The sequence below is a fragment of the Bubalus kerabau genome, chromosome 15, assembly GCF_029407905.1.
Source record: "Bubalus kerabau isolate K-KA32 ecotype Philippines breed swamp buffalo chromosome 15, PCC_UOA_SB_1v2, whole genome shotgun sequence".
Lineage (NCBI taxonomy): Eukaryota > Metazoa > Chordata > Mammalia > Artiodactyla > Bovidae > Bubalus > Bubalus kerabau.
Genome location: NC_073638.1, coordinates 8,837,255 through 8,851,707, shown reverse-complemented (window position 1 = coordinate 8,851,707; position 14,453 = coordinate 8,837,255). Strand labels below are relative to the sequence as shown.

General features: G+C 37.8%; 1 protein-coding gene across 1 annotated transcript in view; it reads left to right on the top strand.

Moving 5' to 3' along the window:
- The window catches only part of CNTN5 (contactin 5), a 649,216-nt gene that overhangs the window by 568,602 nt on the left and 66,161 nt on the right, over positions 1 to 14,453 (top strand). Inside the window, exon 16 of the mRNA XM_055548167.1 lies at positions 1,475 to 1,624. Coding sequence (XP_055404142.1) covers positions 1,475 to 1,624 — 150 coding nt within the window. The remainder of the gene's footprint in view (positions 1 to 1,474; positions 1,625 to 14,453) is intronic.

The window sequence follows — 14,453 nt, the reverse complement described above, 5'->3', positions numbered from 1 at the left end:
ATTTCAAGAGAGATTTTCATGGGAAATGCAAGATGCATTTTATTTCACCTTGTAGTAAAAGTCTACAGCGTCATCAAATCAAAAGCCTCTCCCCTCCCCAATACTGCCCTGCCATGCTTAAACAGAAATCAGGGCAGCTATAAATTCAGAGGATGTTTGCACTTCATAGGGAGGTTTTGCACTTTCCGCACTTTCACCTCTGGAACAAATGTTCTTCCAGAAATATTTCCTAGACAGCAGAGAAGAGGGAACAAGAAAAGCAGTCCCAGCTAGAGCATAAACACTAGGTAAAAATGCTTTATTATGTGGTAATTATATTGACACACAGTTTTATGTTTTAATAAAAATCTAAATGTAGTACAAAAGTCACTCCAAGGAGAGTTCAGAACTTCCACTTGGAAACCACAAACTGGAGTTTTTAAATTAGAGAGATATATTCTTAAACCACTGCTTGGAACTGCCAAGTGGCTGAGCATGTTTGGCAGAACTGGGAGAGGCAAACTGCTCAAGAAATTTCCCTAGAAATACAAGAACTGTTTGCTTAAATTGGAGCACTGGTTGGCATCTTCTCTGGGGTTGAAGGGTTGACAAAAAAGATTTTAGTGTAGAAAATGGCAAGTTGTGTTGTGTCAATCTATATGTAAAGATGAGATGAAAGAATTCTAACTATAACAGACTTTGACATGTGCTACTGCTTACTTCTGAAGACTGATTTTTGTTTTACTGATGAGACTGGAAGTGACACATGACCATGTGATATAAGGGTATATGCAGAAGCCTGTCATGTCTGTCAGGGCATAATATCTTTGATTGCAATATATAAGCATTTCTAGTTCACCTCAGTTCAATTCAGTTCAGTTGCTCAGTTGTGTCCAATTCTTTGCGACCCCATGGACTGCAGCACACCAGGCTTCCCTGTCCATGACCAACTCCTGGAGCTTGCTCAAACTCATGTCCAGAGTCAGTGATGTTCTCCAGCCATCTCGTCCTCTGTCATCCCCTTCTCCTGCCCCCAATCCCTCACAGCATCAGGGTATTTTCCAGTGAATCAGTTATTTGCATCAGATGGCCAAAGTATTGGAGCTTCAGCTTCAACATCAGTCCTTCCAATGAATATTCAGGGCTGATTTCCTTTAGGATTGACTGGATTGATTTCCTTGCTGTTCAAGGGACTCTCAAGAGTCTTCTCCAATACCACAGTTGAAAAATACCAATTCTTTGGCACTCAGCTTTCTTTATGGGCCAACTCTCGCATCCATATGTGACTACTTGAAAAACCACAGCTTTGACTAGATGGAAGTTTGTCGGCAAAGTAATGTCTCTGCTTTGCAATATGCTGTCTAATTGGTCATAATTTTCCTTCCAAGGAGGAAGTGTCTTTTAATTTCATGGCTGCAGTCACAATTTGCAGTGATTTTGGAGCCCAAGAAAATAAAGTTCACCTAATGACATGAAATTTCCTTCCTCTCCATAGTCCCAGAAATCATAACAGGGGACATGGAGTCAGCCATGGCGGTGGAGCTGAACCCCTGGGTAGAATATGAATTCAGAGTGGTGGCCACCAATCCAATTGGGACTGGAGACCCAAGCACTCCATCTCGAATGATCCGCACAAATGAAGCAGGTAAGAATATTAGAGTCAGAATTCTATTGGGTATGCTCCTTAATAGCTTTTTAAAAATTTACTTATTTTTAATTAAAGGATAATTGCTTTACAATATTGTGTTGGCTTCTGCCATACATGACATGGATCAGTCATACATGTATATGTATATTTCCCCTCCCTCTTGAACCTCCCTCCCACCTCCCAATCCATCCCACTCCTCTAGGTTGTCACAGAGCCCTGGTTTTTGTTCCTTGAGTAATACAGCAAATAATCACTTTTAAAGCAATTTGAATTAACCATTATTGCTTTAGTGTAATCTTTCCAAATTCATTTACCTGGACATCATAAAACTATTTCCTTTAAGATAATAATTTCATTTTATTTGTTTTCAGAACTTTTTCTCCTTTTATCCACAAATACAGGTCTCAGTTCAGTTCAGTTCTGTTCAATTACTCAGTCGTGTCCAACTCTTCGCGACCCCATGAATCGCAGCACGCCAGGCCTCCCTGTCCATCACCAACTCCCGGAGTTCACTGAGACTCAAGTCCATCGAGTCAGCCATCTCAACCTCTGTCATCCCCTTCTCCTCCTGCCCCCAATCCCTCCCAGCATCAGAGTCTTTTCCAATGAGTCAATTCTTCGCATGAGGTGGCCAAAGTACTGGAGTTTCAGCTTCAGCATCATTCCCTCCAAAGAAATCCCAGGGCTGATCTCCTTCAGAAAGGACTGGTTGGATCTCCTTGCCAGTCCAAGGGACTCTCAAGAGTCTTCTCCAACACCACAGTTTAAAAGCATCAATTCTTCTGCACTCAGCCTTCTTCACAGTCCAACTCTCATATCCATACATGACTATTGGAAAAACCATAGCCTTGACTAGATGGACCTTTGTTGGCAAAGTAATGTCTCTGCTTTTGAATATACTATCTAGGTTGGTCATAACTTTTCTTCCAAGGAGTAAGCGTTTTTTAATTTCATGGCCGCAGTCACCGCAGTGATTTTGGAGCCCCCAAAAATAAAGTCTGACACTGTTTCCACTGTTTTCCCATCTATTTCCCATGAAGTGATGGCACTGGATGCCATGATCTTCGTTTTCTGAATGTTGAGTTTTAAGCCAACTTTTTCAGTCTCCTCTTTCACCTTCATCAAGAGGCTCTTTAGTTCCTCTTCTCTTTCTGCCATAAGAGTGGTGTCATCTGCATATCTGAGATTATTGATATTTCTCCAGGCAATCTTGATTCCAGCTTGTGCTTCCTCCAGCCCAGCGTTTCTCATGATGTAGTTAAATAAGCAGGGTGACCATATACAGCCTTGACGTACTCCTTTTCCTATTTGGAACCAGTTTGTTGTTCCATGTCCAGTTCTGACTGTTGCTTCCTGACCTGCATACAAATTTCTCAAGAGGCAGGTCAGGTGGTCTGGTATTCCCATCTCTTTCAGAATTTTCCACAGTTTATTGTGATCCACACAGTCAAAGGCTTTGGCATAGTCAGTAAAGCAGAAATAGATGTTTTTCTGGAACTCTCTTGCTTTTTCGATGATCCAGCAGATGTTGGCAATTTGGTCTCTGGTTCCTCTGCGTTTTCTAAAACCAGCTTGAACATCTAGATGCTTAAATTTCTCCCCAACCCTTGCACTTATCTTCAGGTTAAGTGAAGATGTTAGTTTCTTCTTCTAATTATGTACTCATTCAATATAGCAGGTCCGAAAAATTCAGAATAGATTGGCTCACCCTTTTTTTCTCCAGTGTTAGCAGTTATCTCCAATTATAGGCACTTTCTTAAAATTCTTTATGCTGCCTTCACCACCTGACCTGCTATAAATTATACTTTGAAAAGACAAATTTTGCCTTAACTTGACCAACTTAGAAAACACCAGCATGCTTCTAGTCATTTAGAATAATGTGTCTCTGACAGAATGTTTATAAAGACCACATAAGGAAGATTAACAGCTTTATTTAAAAACAAATTTTAAGGTATCTTGTTTAATACTTGAAAGAAGCAGAATTAAAAAGTTGTTAATAGAGTTTTGATTACTTTGGACAAAGTCTTATTGAGATTTATCCTTTATGACCCTATTAAATTGTATGTAAAACATATTTGGTAAGGGACTAGTTTAGGCAAACACAAATATCAACAATGTTGATGAGAATAATTAAAACAATAGAGAAATGAAGAGGGGGTAGATTACAGATACAAGAGGGAGGAACATTAATGCCTTTACACTCAGTGATAACATGAATCTCAATCATTACAGTATAAGTACAGTAAGGGTGAGAATCTTGTCTTTTTTGTTCACTGTTTTATTGTTCACCTTGAACAATGTCTGGCACTGGTACTATGTCTTTGTTGAAAGATTAAAAATAACTGTTAGTTTCCTTTCCTTTATATGCTGCCACCCACACCAGGACCGAGGTCAGAGAAACATGTACATAGGGGACTAAGAATGAAATGCGTACATTTTGTATCACAATCATTGAATTGGACCAAAAGATGTGACTTGTGACTTCTTAGAAATCGAATGCAGTTTATAATAAACTATCAAAAGTGTTGGTTCTTTCTCTAAAACACACTGTCTCATTCTTTAAAAACAGAAAGAAAGAAAAGAATCAGAAAGTGAGAATAATCATTACATAATGTGAGAATTACAATAATTCTCATAAAGTGAGAATAATCATTTAAAAGATGTTCAAATTCTTTTCATATAAAAATTAAGCACCAAAAAAAATAAAAATAGAGTAGCCTAATACATTGGAAAAGATTCATTCACAGAAAAATCCAACTTTCTGCTTTTGTGCTTTGCCAATTACAAGTTGTTTTTTCTTGCTACATTTTCAATAGTGTGAATTTTAAATTAAACATTAATTGCTTGGTTGTATTTCCATGCATTCATAAAATCAGCCATGCTTTCATTGTGTACAGGTGTTCATTAATTAAGAGTATAACAGGTTAGTTGTTCCTCATTTTATGTACTCACTGTGCAGATATTGAAATGACTGCCAACATTAGTACTTAGGCTCACATATTTTCTAAAAAGCACTGCCTTACTTTGCATATTGTTAATTGTGTTTAAACAAAGGCAAAGATTACTGCCTAATTCAGATGCTCTCTATAAATATTCATTTCAAAAATAAATAATCCATTTGGGATGACTAATCCTTTTAGACTTTCAATAGTATAAATCTCTTTGTGCTATTAAAAAGTACTTTAACATAACACTGTCACATTTCAAGCTAAATCGTATTCAGATGATGCATTTTAAAAGATTTGCCCCTCATCTATTTCTGCTGCTACTTCCATTATATAGTACCTGTCTCTCCATTTTATCATGAGTTCTATATACATGACATACTATAGTCCATTAAAATCTTATGGAAGAGAAGAGAAATAGCATGAAAATGCATGAAATACTCTTTTCTGAAAATGAGTGGAGAAAGGCTATACTGTGCACTTTATGCTTCTTATGCTTTGGTAACACACAAGGCTAGAGCTACTAATGGTGTTGAACCAAGTGTTGAGTTTTGTCCCTGTTTTGTCAGGCAGCACAGATTAAAAGGGACACCAACATCCTGAGACATCTTCTCAAGTGATGCACTCTGCCTCTATTGAGTACATGTCCTGTATTTTAAAAGACGACGCTGTTCTAATGGACCAAGTAATCTTTGAAAAGCAATGGAGCTGCTTGGAAGAGAAAAGGTCTCACACTCAGGATATTGAGTTGAAAGCTTTATGTCCCTTTAAATTCTCCTCTTTACTAGAATATTCTAAACCCAAAGCACTTTTAGTAAAGCATTTTTACCTTAGATTGTTTCTTGTCCACATGTCCCAAAAAGTTAAATTTTCTTTGCAATATCTTATAGGATACATTTTGAATTTTATAGTCATCAAAATACTCTTAGTAGTCAATAAATATAAGATAAATTGGTTTAGTCAACTTATTATAATTAGGATGTCAAAATAGTCATACAAATACAGGTTTCCCCAGCTATACAAAAGAAAGGCATTCCTATGAAAATTTTGTAAGTCAAAATGCCATCGAGTGAAGACTTTTCATTTCATTTAGTGCTCAATTTCTTTGAAATTCTCATTTCAGTTTTCATTTTTCACCTTTTTTCGTAGAAGTGAAACTCTCTTCAGACTTCTTTCAGTTAGTGAAGCAGTTACTAATGTAGATAAAACAAAGTGCTGTAAAGCAAACTTTTGAAAAGCAATGTGTACCTGTATATATTTACACTTTAATGTATGTTTATATTTATTTATTTATAGTTCAATTTTCTTACAAGTTTTAGTGAGTTAGCAACAGAGAGAGAGAGAGATGGGTAGATATAACTCTGTGTTTAATTTTGAAAATGGGTTACAATCTTTAAATTACTATGTAAATTTGTATTGAATAGTGGGAATCTTTTTCTACCATTTAAAAAGATAATAATCAAGAGAGAAAAATCTTACTTTAAGAAATGAATTTGAAATATACATTCTCATAGAAATAACAAAATATGTAAATATGAATTTAGCAACAGCAATTCTCTTTTAATTGAACAATTCTCTTATTTAATTGAACCTTAATATTCTGTAAGTTACATATTTATAACAGCAATTGTTGAAAGATAGACGCAAAGGAGAAAAGATTGTGTTCACTATGTAACCTAAAATTTAGAAAGATTTGGTTTTCTCTGTTGTATAAAATTTCTATTATCAAAGCTCTTGATATTAATCTCAATATTTGCTTTTTTATTTCAAGTTGTAATGAATTGATAGAGAAAGAAATAAAAGAAGGTGCTGCTTAATACCTATAATTAATAGTTTCAGGTTCAGAGTTAGGCAGATCTGGATTAATGGTCTTCTCTGCCACTTACTAGCAATAAACATAGGTAAGCTGTATGCACTGTTCAGGGGTCAATTTTCTCACTTGTAAAATAGAAATTATATAGCAATCTACTCCCTTCGACTATTGCATTAAATAAGATAATGCAGGTGAAGAGCTTGGCACACATGGTAAGTGCTTAACACTAGCGAGTTATTAATATTATTTTTTATCATGAATTTAAATATTATTACTTTATTAAATAGAAATTTAAACAATAGTGGTCATGCATGAGTTGCCATTTTCATATAGAGGAAAATTTTCAGATTAAATATATGTTTGTCAACATAGTAAGCATCATCTAGTGTCTTGGCTTGTAGTGGGCTTCTTCAAGACACCATGCTGTTGAGAGGTCTCCACAGTAGACTGCATCATCCAGCCTGGTCTCTCAGCCCAACTGAGTGGTCAGGGAGTCAAGAGAGACTTTTAAAGTGTGGTGCACAGTACAGAGTGCGTCTTTGCTGCAAGCCCCTCCTCACCTCCATGTAAGGCCTCTCTATGCTGCTTTTTTTTTTATCCAGCTAGGGAAAGATTGAAGGCAGGAGAAGAAGGGGACAACACAGGATGAGATGGTTGGATGGCATCACCAACTCAATGGACATGAGTTTGCGTAAAGTCCAGGAGTTGGTGATAGACAGGGAGGTCTGGTGTGCTGGAGTCCATGGGGTCACAAAGAGTTGGACACGGCTGAGGGAAGGAAAGTTATGACCAACCTAGATAACATATTCAAAAGCAGAGACATTACTTTGCCAACAAAGGTCCATCTAGTCAAGGCTATGGTTTTTCCAATAGTCATGTATGGATGTGAGAGTTGGACTGTGAAGAAAGCTGAGCGCCGAAGAATTGATGCTTTTGAACTGTGGTGTTGGAGAAGACTCTTGAGAGTCCCTTGGACTGCAAGGAGATCCAACCAGTTCATTCTAAAGGAGATCAGTCCTGGGTGTTCTTTGGAAGGAATGATGCTAAAGCTGAAACTCCAGTACCTTGGAAGAGTTGACTCATTGGAAAAGACTCTGATGCTGGGAGGGATTGGGGGCAGGAGGAAAGGGGGATGACAGAGGATGAGATGGCTGGATGGCATCACTGACTCGATACCCGTGAGTTTGAGTGAACTCCAGGAGTTGGTGATGGACAGGGAGGCCTGGCGTGCTGCAATTCATGGGGTCACAAAGAGTCAGACACCACTGAGTGACTGAAGTGAACTGAACTAAACTGAGCCTCATCCATAGTGGATTGTGATATTGTTGCAACATGTAGCCTCTTTTTTTGCGGGGGGGGGGGGGGGGGGGGGGGGGGCGGGGAGGGGGAGGGGGTTCTTATAACAAAAGGAAATGAAACAACTTGCAAGTTGTTGCAAATTCAATAACTTTTCAGTTTCTTATTGCATTATATTCTGTCCTGTCATTCTCTTTGGATGTTAATATGGAAAATGTCACATATATTTTTGGCCAAAGAGGGGTTACCTGGTGGCTCAGCGGTACAGAGTCCACCTGCCAATGCAGGAGACAAGGTTTGATTCCTGGGTTGGGAATATCCCTGGAGAAGGAAATGGCAACCCACTCCAATATTCTTGCCTGGAGAATCCCATCAACAGAGGAGTCTGGCAGGTTACACTCCATGGGGTCACGAAGAGTCGGACACGACTGAGCAACTAAACAACAATTTTTGGCCAAACAAGGAAAATATATACTTACATTTAAGAGGTTAATGCTCAACCAAATAAATATGAGTATCAAATAAACAATCAGATAAATATATTTTCTAGCCTTAGCAGTTTCTGTACTATATCATGTTATAGCTAGGTAACTGGTTTATTAAACATGCTGAACTTGGTAGAGTTTAAACATATTAATAAGTTTTATTCTTCTCCCACCATTGTTTTCCAGTATGCTTCATCTCAAGTCTGGCTTCAGGCCCAAGTATTATCTAAAGATTTTTAGGTATTAGGACAGTCTCATTTTTCAGGTATTAAAGAATTCCATTTTAGCTTAATAAAAACTTGCATCTCATATCCAGTTCTATGCTTCTGTCCCTCTATCCTAGTGCAGGCTTGACTAAAGGGTTATGATTTCTCTTTTCTTGCTTCTTTCTACTTAATCTCTGACCTCCAAATTCTATTCCAACTCCCAGGTCAGAAAAGAAGGTGGACATCCACTTCAGGTGTTGCAGTTTGTGGTTCTCAAGCAAATATTGAGTGCCCCACGAGATGGCATTTGTCCACATCCTGTTTCTTTCTCTCATGAGTACTTTGGGTTCTTTGGAGAGTATCCTATCTCCTACTAGCAGGCAGCTTTATCAGCTCTGATCCCAGCAAGCCTATTCAAACCTACCTTCTGTAGTGTCTGCTTTGCCCACAATATTATTTCACTTTTCTTTTTTTTTTTCTTTTTTTATCTGTTATTTATATATAATTTTTTAAATTTTATTTTATTTTTAAACTTTACATAACTGTATTAGTTTTGCCAAATATCAAAATGAATCCGCCACAGGTATACATGTGTTCCCCATCCTGAACCCTCCTCCCTCCTCCCTCCCCATTCCATCCCTCTGGGTCGTCCCAGTGCACCAGCCCCAAGCATCCAGTATCGTGCATCGAACCTGGACCGGCAACTCATTTCATACATGATATTTTACATGTTTCAATGCCATTCTCCCAAATCTTCCCACCCTCTCCCTCTCCCACAGAGTCCATAAGACTTCTATACATCAGTGTCTCTTTTGCTGTCTCGTACACAGGGTTATTGATTATTGTTATCATCTTTCTAAATTCCATATATATGTGTTAGTATACTGTATTGGTGTTTTTCTTTCTGGCTTACTTCACTCTGTATAATAGGCTCCAGTTTCATCCACCTCATTAGAACTGATTCAAATGTATTCTTTTTAATGGCTGAATAATACTCCATTGTGTATATGTACCACAGCTTTCTTATCCATTCATCTGCTGATGGACATCTAGGTTGCTTCCATGTCCTGGCTATTATAAACAGTGCTGCGATGAACATTGGGGTACTCGTGTCTCTTTCCCTTCTGGTTTCCTCAGTGTGTATGTCCAGCAGTGGGATTGCTGGATCATAAGGCAGGTCTATTTCCAGTTTTTTAAGGAATCTCCACACTGTTCTCCATAGTGGCTGTACTAGTTTGCATTCCCACCAACAGTGTAAGAGGGTTATCCACCAAGATTTAGAAGTATGGTATGTCTTCAAAAACTATTTTGGTCTCTGCTCTAGTAGCATAGTGTGGGACTGGGTCATCCTACAAAATTCTGAAGCTCAACAGCATCCAGCTGGTATGTGAGAAGTAAGCATCTGTACTCTGCAGCAGCTGTTTTGCTTCTTATGTTACTTAGCTCGAGGGGGAAATGACACTCCCACTTCGCTCCTAGTGACAACCGAGGCTGGAGGGCGACGCCACAGCACATCCATCTGCTAAGCTGACAGCCTCTTCCAACACATTCCTTGTGCTAACTAATCTCACAAAGATGGCTAGAGGAGAGTAATAGGAAAGGGTCAGAAAATTGGGTTTCTCCATTTCCTAATAGTTCTGTGGTTTTAGCTAGGCAACCTCACTTTAGCATCTGAGGTTACATGTGTCTCATCCCAAGTCCAGAAAAGACTCGTTAAGCTTCCTACTACATTTTCTTTCCATGTACATTATCTTTCTACTTCTGATAGGCTCTTGCTTTGTTCGTATTCTTATTTTTGCAGTTCTTGTCTGTGATAATTACTTAGGAAAGTTCACTGAGTTCAAAAGTTATGGAATGAACACAATAAAATACTATTGTAAGATGGAGCTGAATTAGTTTTCTCAGGGGCATGTGGGCTGGCCTTTTAAATGGCATTTAATGTGGCTTTGACGGCCAGACCAAATGGGACTCAGGTGGAATTATTTATAGGGGCAATTAAAAAATCTACGTACTATTGTCAGGCACTGGAGTGTACAGAGAAAGGCATAAAGCTGTGAGGGTTTTAAAGGTCTCTCCAGTCTGTGTTTCTAAAAAAAAAAATATGATATAAAAAAACATAAGCATTCAACTGAAATAATTGGGAAAATCTCAAAGAACATACTATTAAGTGAACATTATAGCTTTCTTCAACTGAGTAATTTAATTATATTAAATAAAAGAAATGGTTCTCAGTAACACTAAAAGAAGATGAAGATCATATTAAGAGCAAGCAACAGACCTCTAAGACCAAATCTCAATATTCAGGAAAAAAGAAGCTAATAGTACAGCAGACAGTATTTTAAAATCATGAAACCACTTTTTTTAAATCATGAAATCTTTTCTACAAAATGTTTTCAAGAAATGTATCTTCAGTTTCAGAGGCACTTTGCAAACAGAGATGGTGATTTTAACAAATGCCTTTCTAAATGAAACATGAGTAATTGTTAGGCATGTCCATTTCTGATTAATAGCAAGGTGAGGGAAGAGCACTGGAATATTTGAGCAAGAAAGACAAAAGGGCAGGGAGAGGATATCAGCCCAGGAGTAAATGTGACACACTCAAGTTAGATTTCTCCTGTCTCCTTAGTCCCTATCATGCTATATTCCAGTCAAAAATCATGAAGCGTGTTCCAAGTCCAACGTTGAGCACATGCTCTGCGTTATAGCATTTAAATCTTATATCAACTCTGTAAAGCAGAAAGGTTTAGTTCCATCTTATAGATGAGAAAACAAAATAGGAGACTCTTAAAAACTTGTATAAAGTTACCTAGTCAGTAAGTGGCAAACCTGGAATTCTAATCTTAAGCCCCAAATGATGATTCCCAAGTTATCTTCTCTTGTGTTGTTGGAAGAGGGTGTTTGCTATGACCAGTGTATTCCCTTGGCAAAACTCTATTAGTCTTTGCCTTGCTTCATTCTGTACTCCAATTCCAAATTTGCCTGTTACTCCAGGTGTTTCTTGACTTCCTACTTTAGCATTCCAGACCCCTATAATGAAAAGGACATCTTTTTTGGGTGTTAGTTCTAAAAGGTCTTGTATGTCTTCATAGAACCGTTCAACTTCAGCTTCTTCAGCATTACTGGTCAGGGCATAGACTTGGATCACCATGATATTGAATGGTTTGCCTTGGAAACGAATGGAGATCATTCTGTCATTTTGAGATTACATCCAAGTACTGCATTTCGGACTCTTGTTGACTATGATGGCTACTCCATTTCTTCTAAGGGATTCCTGCCCACAGTAGTAGATATAATGGTCATCTGAGTTAAATTCACCCATTCCAGTCCATCTTAGTTTGCTGATTCCTAGAATGTCGACATTCACTCTTGCCATCTCCTGTTTGACCACTTCCAATTTGCCTTAATTCATGGAACTAACATTCCAGGTTCCTATACAATATTGCTCCTTACAGCATCAGACCTTGCTTCTATCACCAGTCACATCCACAACTGGGTGTTGTTTTTGCTTTAGCTCCATCCCTTCATTCTTTATGGAGTTATTTCTCCATTGATCTCCAGTAGCATATTAGGCACCTACCAACATGGGGAGCTCATCTAACTGTCTCATCCTCTGCCACCCCTTTTTTTTTTTTTTTTTGCCTTCAATCTTTCCCAGCGTCAGGGTCTTTTCCACTGAATCAGCTCTTTGTATCAGGTGGCCGAAGTATTGGAGCTTCGGCTTCAATATCAGTCCTTCCAATGAATATTCAGGATTGATTTCCTTTAGGATTGACTAGTTTGATCTTCTTGCTATCCAAGGGACTCTCAAGAGTCTTCTCCACTACAATTCAAAAGCATCAGTTCTTTGGCACTCATCCTTCTTTGTGGTCCAACTCTCACATCCATACATTACTACTGGAAGAGCCATAGCTTTGACTATAAGGACCTTTGTCAACAAGGTGATGTTTTTGATTTTTAATACATTGTCTACATTTGTCATAGCTTTTCTTCCAAAGAGCAAGTGTTTTTTGATTTCATGGCTGCAGTCACCAGCTGCAGTAATTTGGAGGCCTGAGAAAATAAAATCTGTCGCTGTTTCCACTTTTTCCCCATCTATTTGCTATGGAGTAATGGGACTGGATGCCATGATCTTAGCTTTTTGAATGTTGAGTGTTAAGCCAGCTCTTTCACTCTCCTCTTTCATCCTCACCAAGAGTCTGTTTAGTTCCTCTTCACTTTCTGCCCTTAGAGTCGTATCATCTGCATTCTGAGATTGTTGCTATTTCTCTCTGCAATCTTGATTTCAGCTTGTGACTCATCCAGCCTGGCATTTTGCATGATATAAACTCTGCATAGAAGTTAAATTTATAAATTACATTTCTAGGCACTGTGATATATAATTTTGAAAACCTTAAAAAGTAAGTACTATTATTATCTCCATGAGGAAACTGAAGGACAAAGAGGGTAAGAAGTATTTCAACCAACCAGCTAGAACGGTAAAACTGTTATTAGGTTTTATGATCTTTCTTGGTCCCAGAAGAACACTTTATTACTACTTACACATACCACTTTATCTACACTATTGATAGGAATAACAGCATTATTTGAACTCCTTAGGAAACACCATTGATTTTTCTTTTTAAATTTTAGAAACTCTAACTCTTCTAATAAAGTGGGCTTAAGTGATAATGAGTTAATGGAAATACTTGTATGTTATAGACTTCAATTCAGGTAGGCACTTTTGTTGTTGCTTGATTTCTCTCCTGACCTCACCCTCACCGTGTAAGTAACCTCTATTCTTTGTTCCTTTCTTCTGCACTTTGCCATCCAAAGTAGTTGCTGGATTATGCTCCTAATTTTGTGACTTCTCTCAGATCTCTAGCAAAGCTGTATTATTTAATGAGCCATGTAAACATCTACTATAGTAGATTTGGAAATTTTTCAGGGGAAGAAAAAGAGAGATTGGTAGATGATTTCATCCTGTATTCTTTTATTAGTTGAGTGTTAATTAAAGCATATTTTTAGTGTGGCAGACTTTGTTCAGACTACTACACTTAGGAAGAGTTCATTGAAGCACAAGCTTAACTTCATGCATACTTAAACTAAGGTAGTATAATATGTTTTGGTTGCTCTGAGCATTTGCAATCAAACATATAAAATGTTTGGGACATTTTATGTCCCAAATGTAAGGGACAAAAGTCTACATTTTAACATGCCAGACATGTTTTACAAGGGATGTACAGATTGTTGGAAAAGTGTTAATCACATTATTCAGTCATGGAAGAGTAATGTTCAAAAAGAAATGCAGAAAAATTAGTGAAAGTGAAAGTGTTAGTCCCTCAGTGGTGTCTGACTCTTTGCGACCCCATGGACCATAGCCCACCAGGCTCCTCAGTCCATGGAATTCTCCAGGCAAGAATGCTGGAATGGGTTGCCATGCCCTCCTCCAAGGAATCTTCCCAACCCAGGGATCAAATCCCCAGGTCTCCTGCAATGCAGGCAAATTCTTTAACATTTGAGTGACCAGGGAAGTCCAGAGTGAACCCATTAACAACGCATGTAAACTTGAGTCTCTGAACTAATAATCTAGTGGCATTTATCAGTAGCCAGCTGAGGGACAGAGGAATCTAGCTGCATAGATCTAAATCAGAATTTGACTATATTTAAATATATTTGGTTTTAAGTAAATGTGTATTTCTCTGAACTCAATGAAAGCATTCATTACATGTTTGATCATATTAATTTTTTGCTTCTAACAAGAATTATAGAACTTTCACAACAGAAGGACTCTGAAAGATTAAGGCATATCTCTACATATCATAAGCATGTTGTTTTATAAATAAAGGATATAATTAAAATCAGTGGACTCCAAAGTGTCGACTGCAGAGATAATAACTGTGTGCCATCAACTTGAAAAAGAAATGAATGAACGTGGGTTCCACTGATCATCTGCATGTAATTAGGAAATTTAAGCTAATTAGAATCAGAGTGCTCATTTCAAACACTGATCCTGACAGCCGAACACACTGCCTGAGTTGTATCTATTAAAGCCTGAGGTTTTCTTTTTTGTTTGTTTTTCCAGTTTTATTGAGATATAATTGA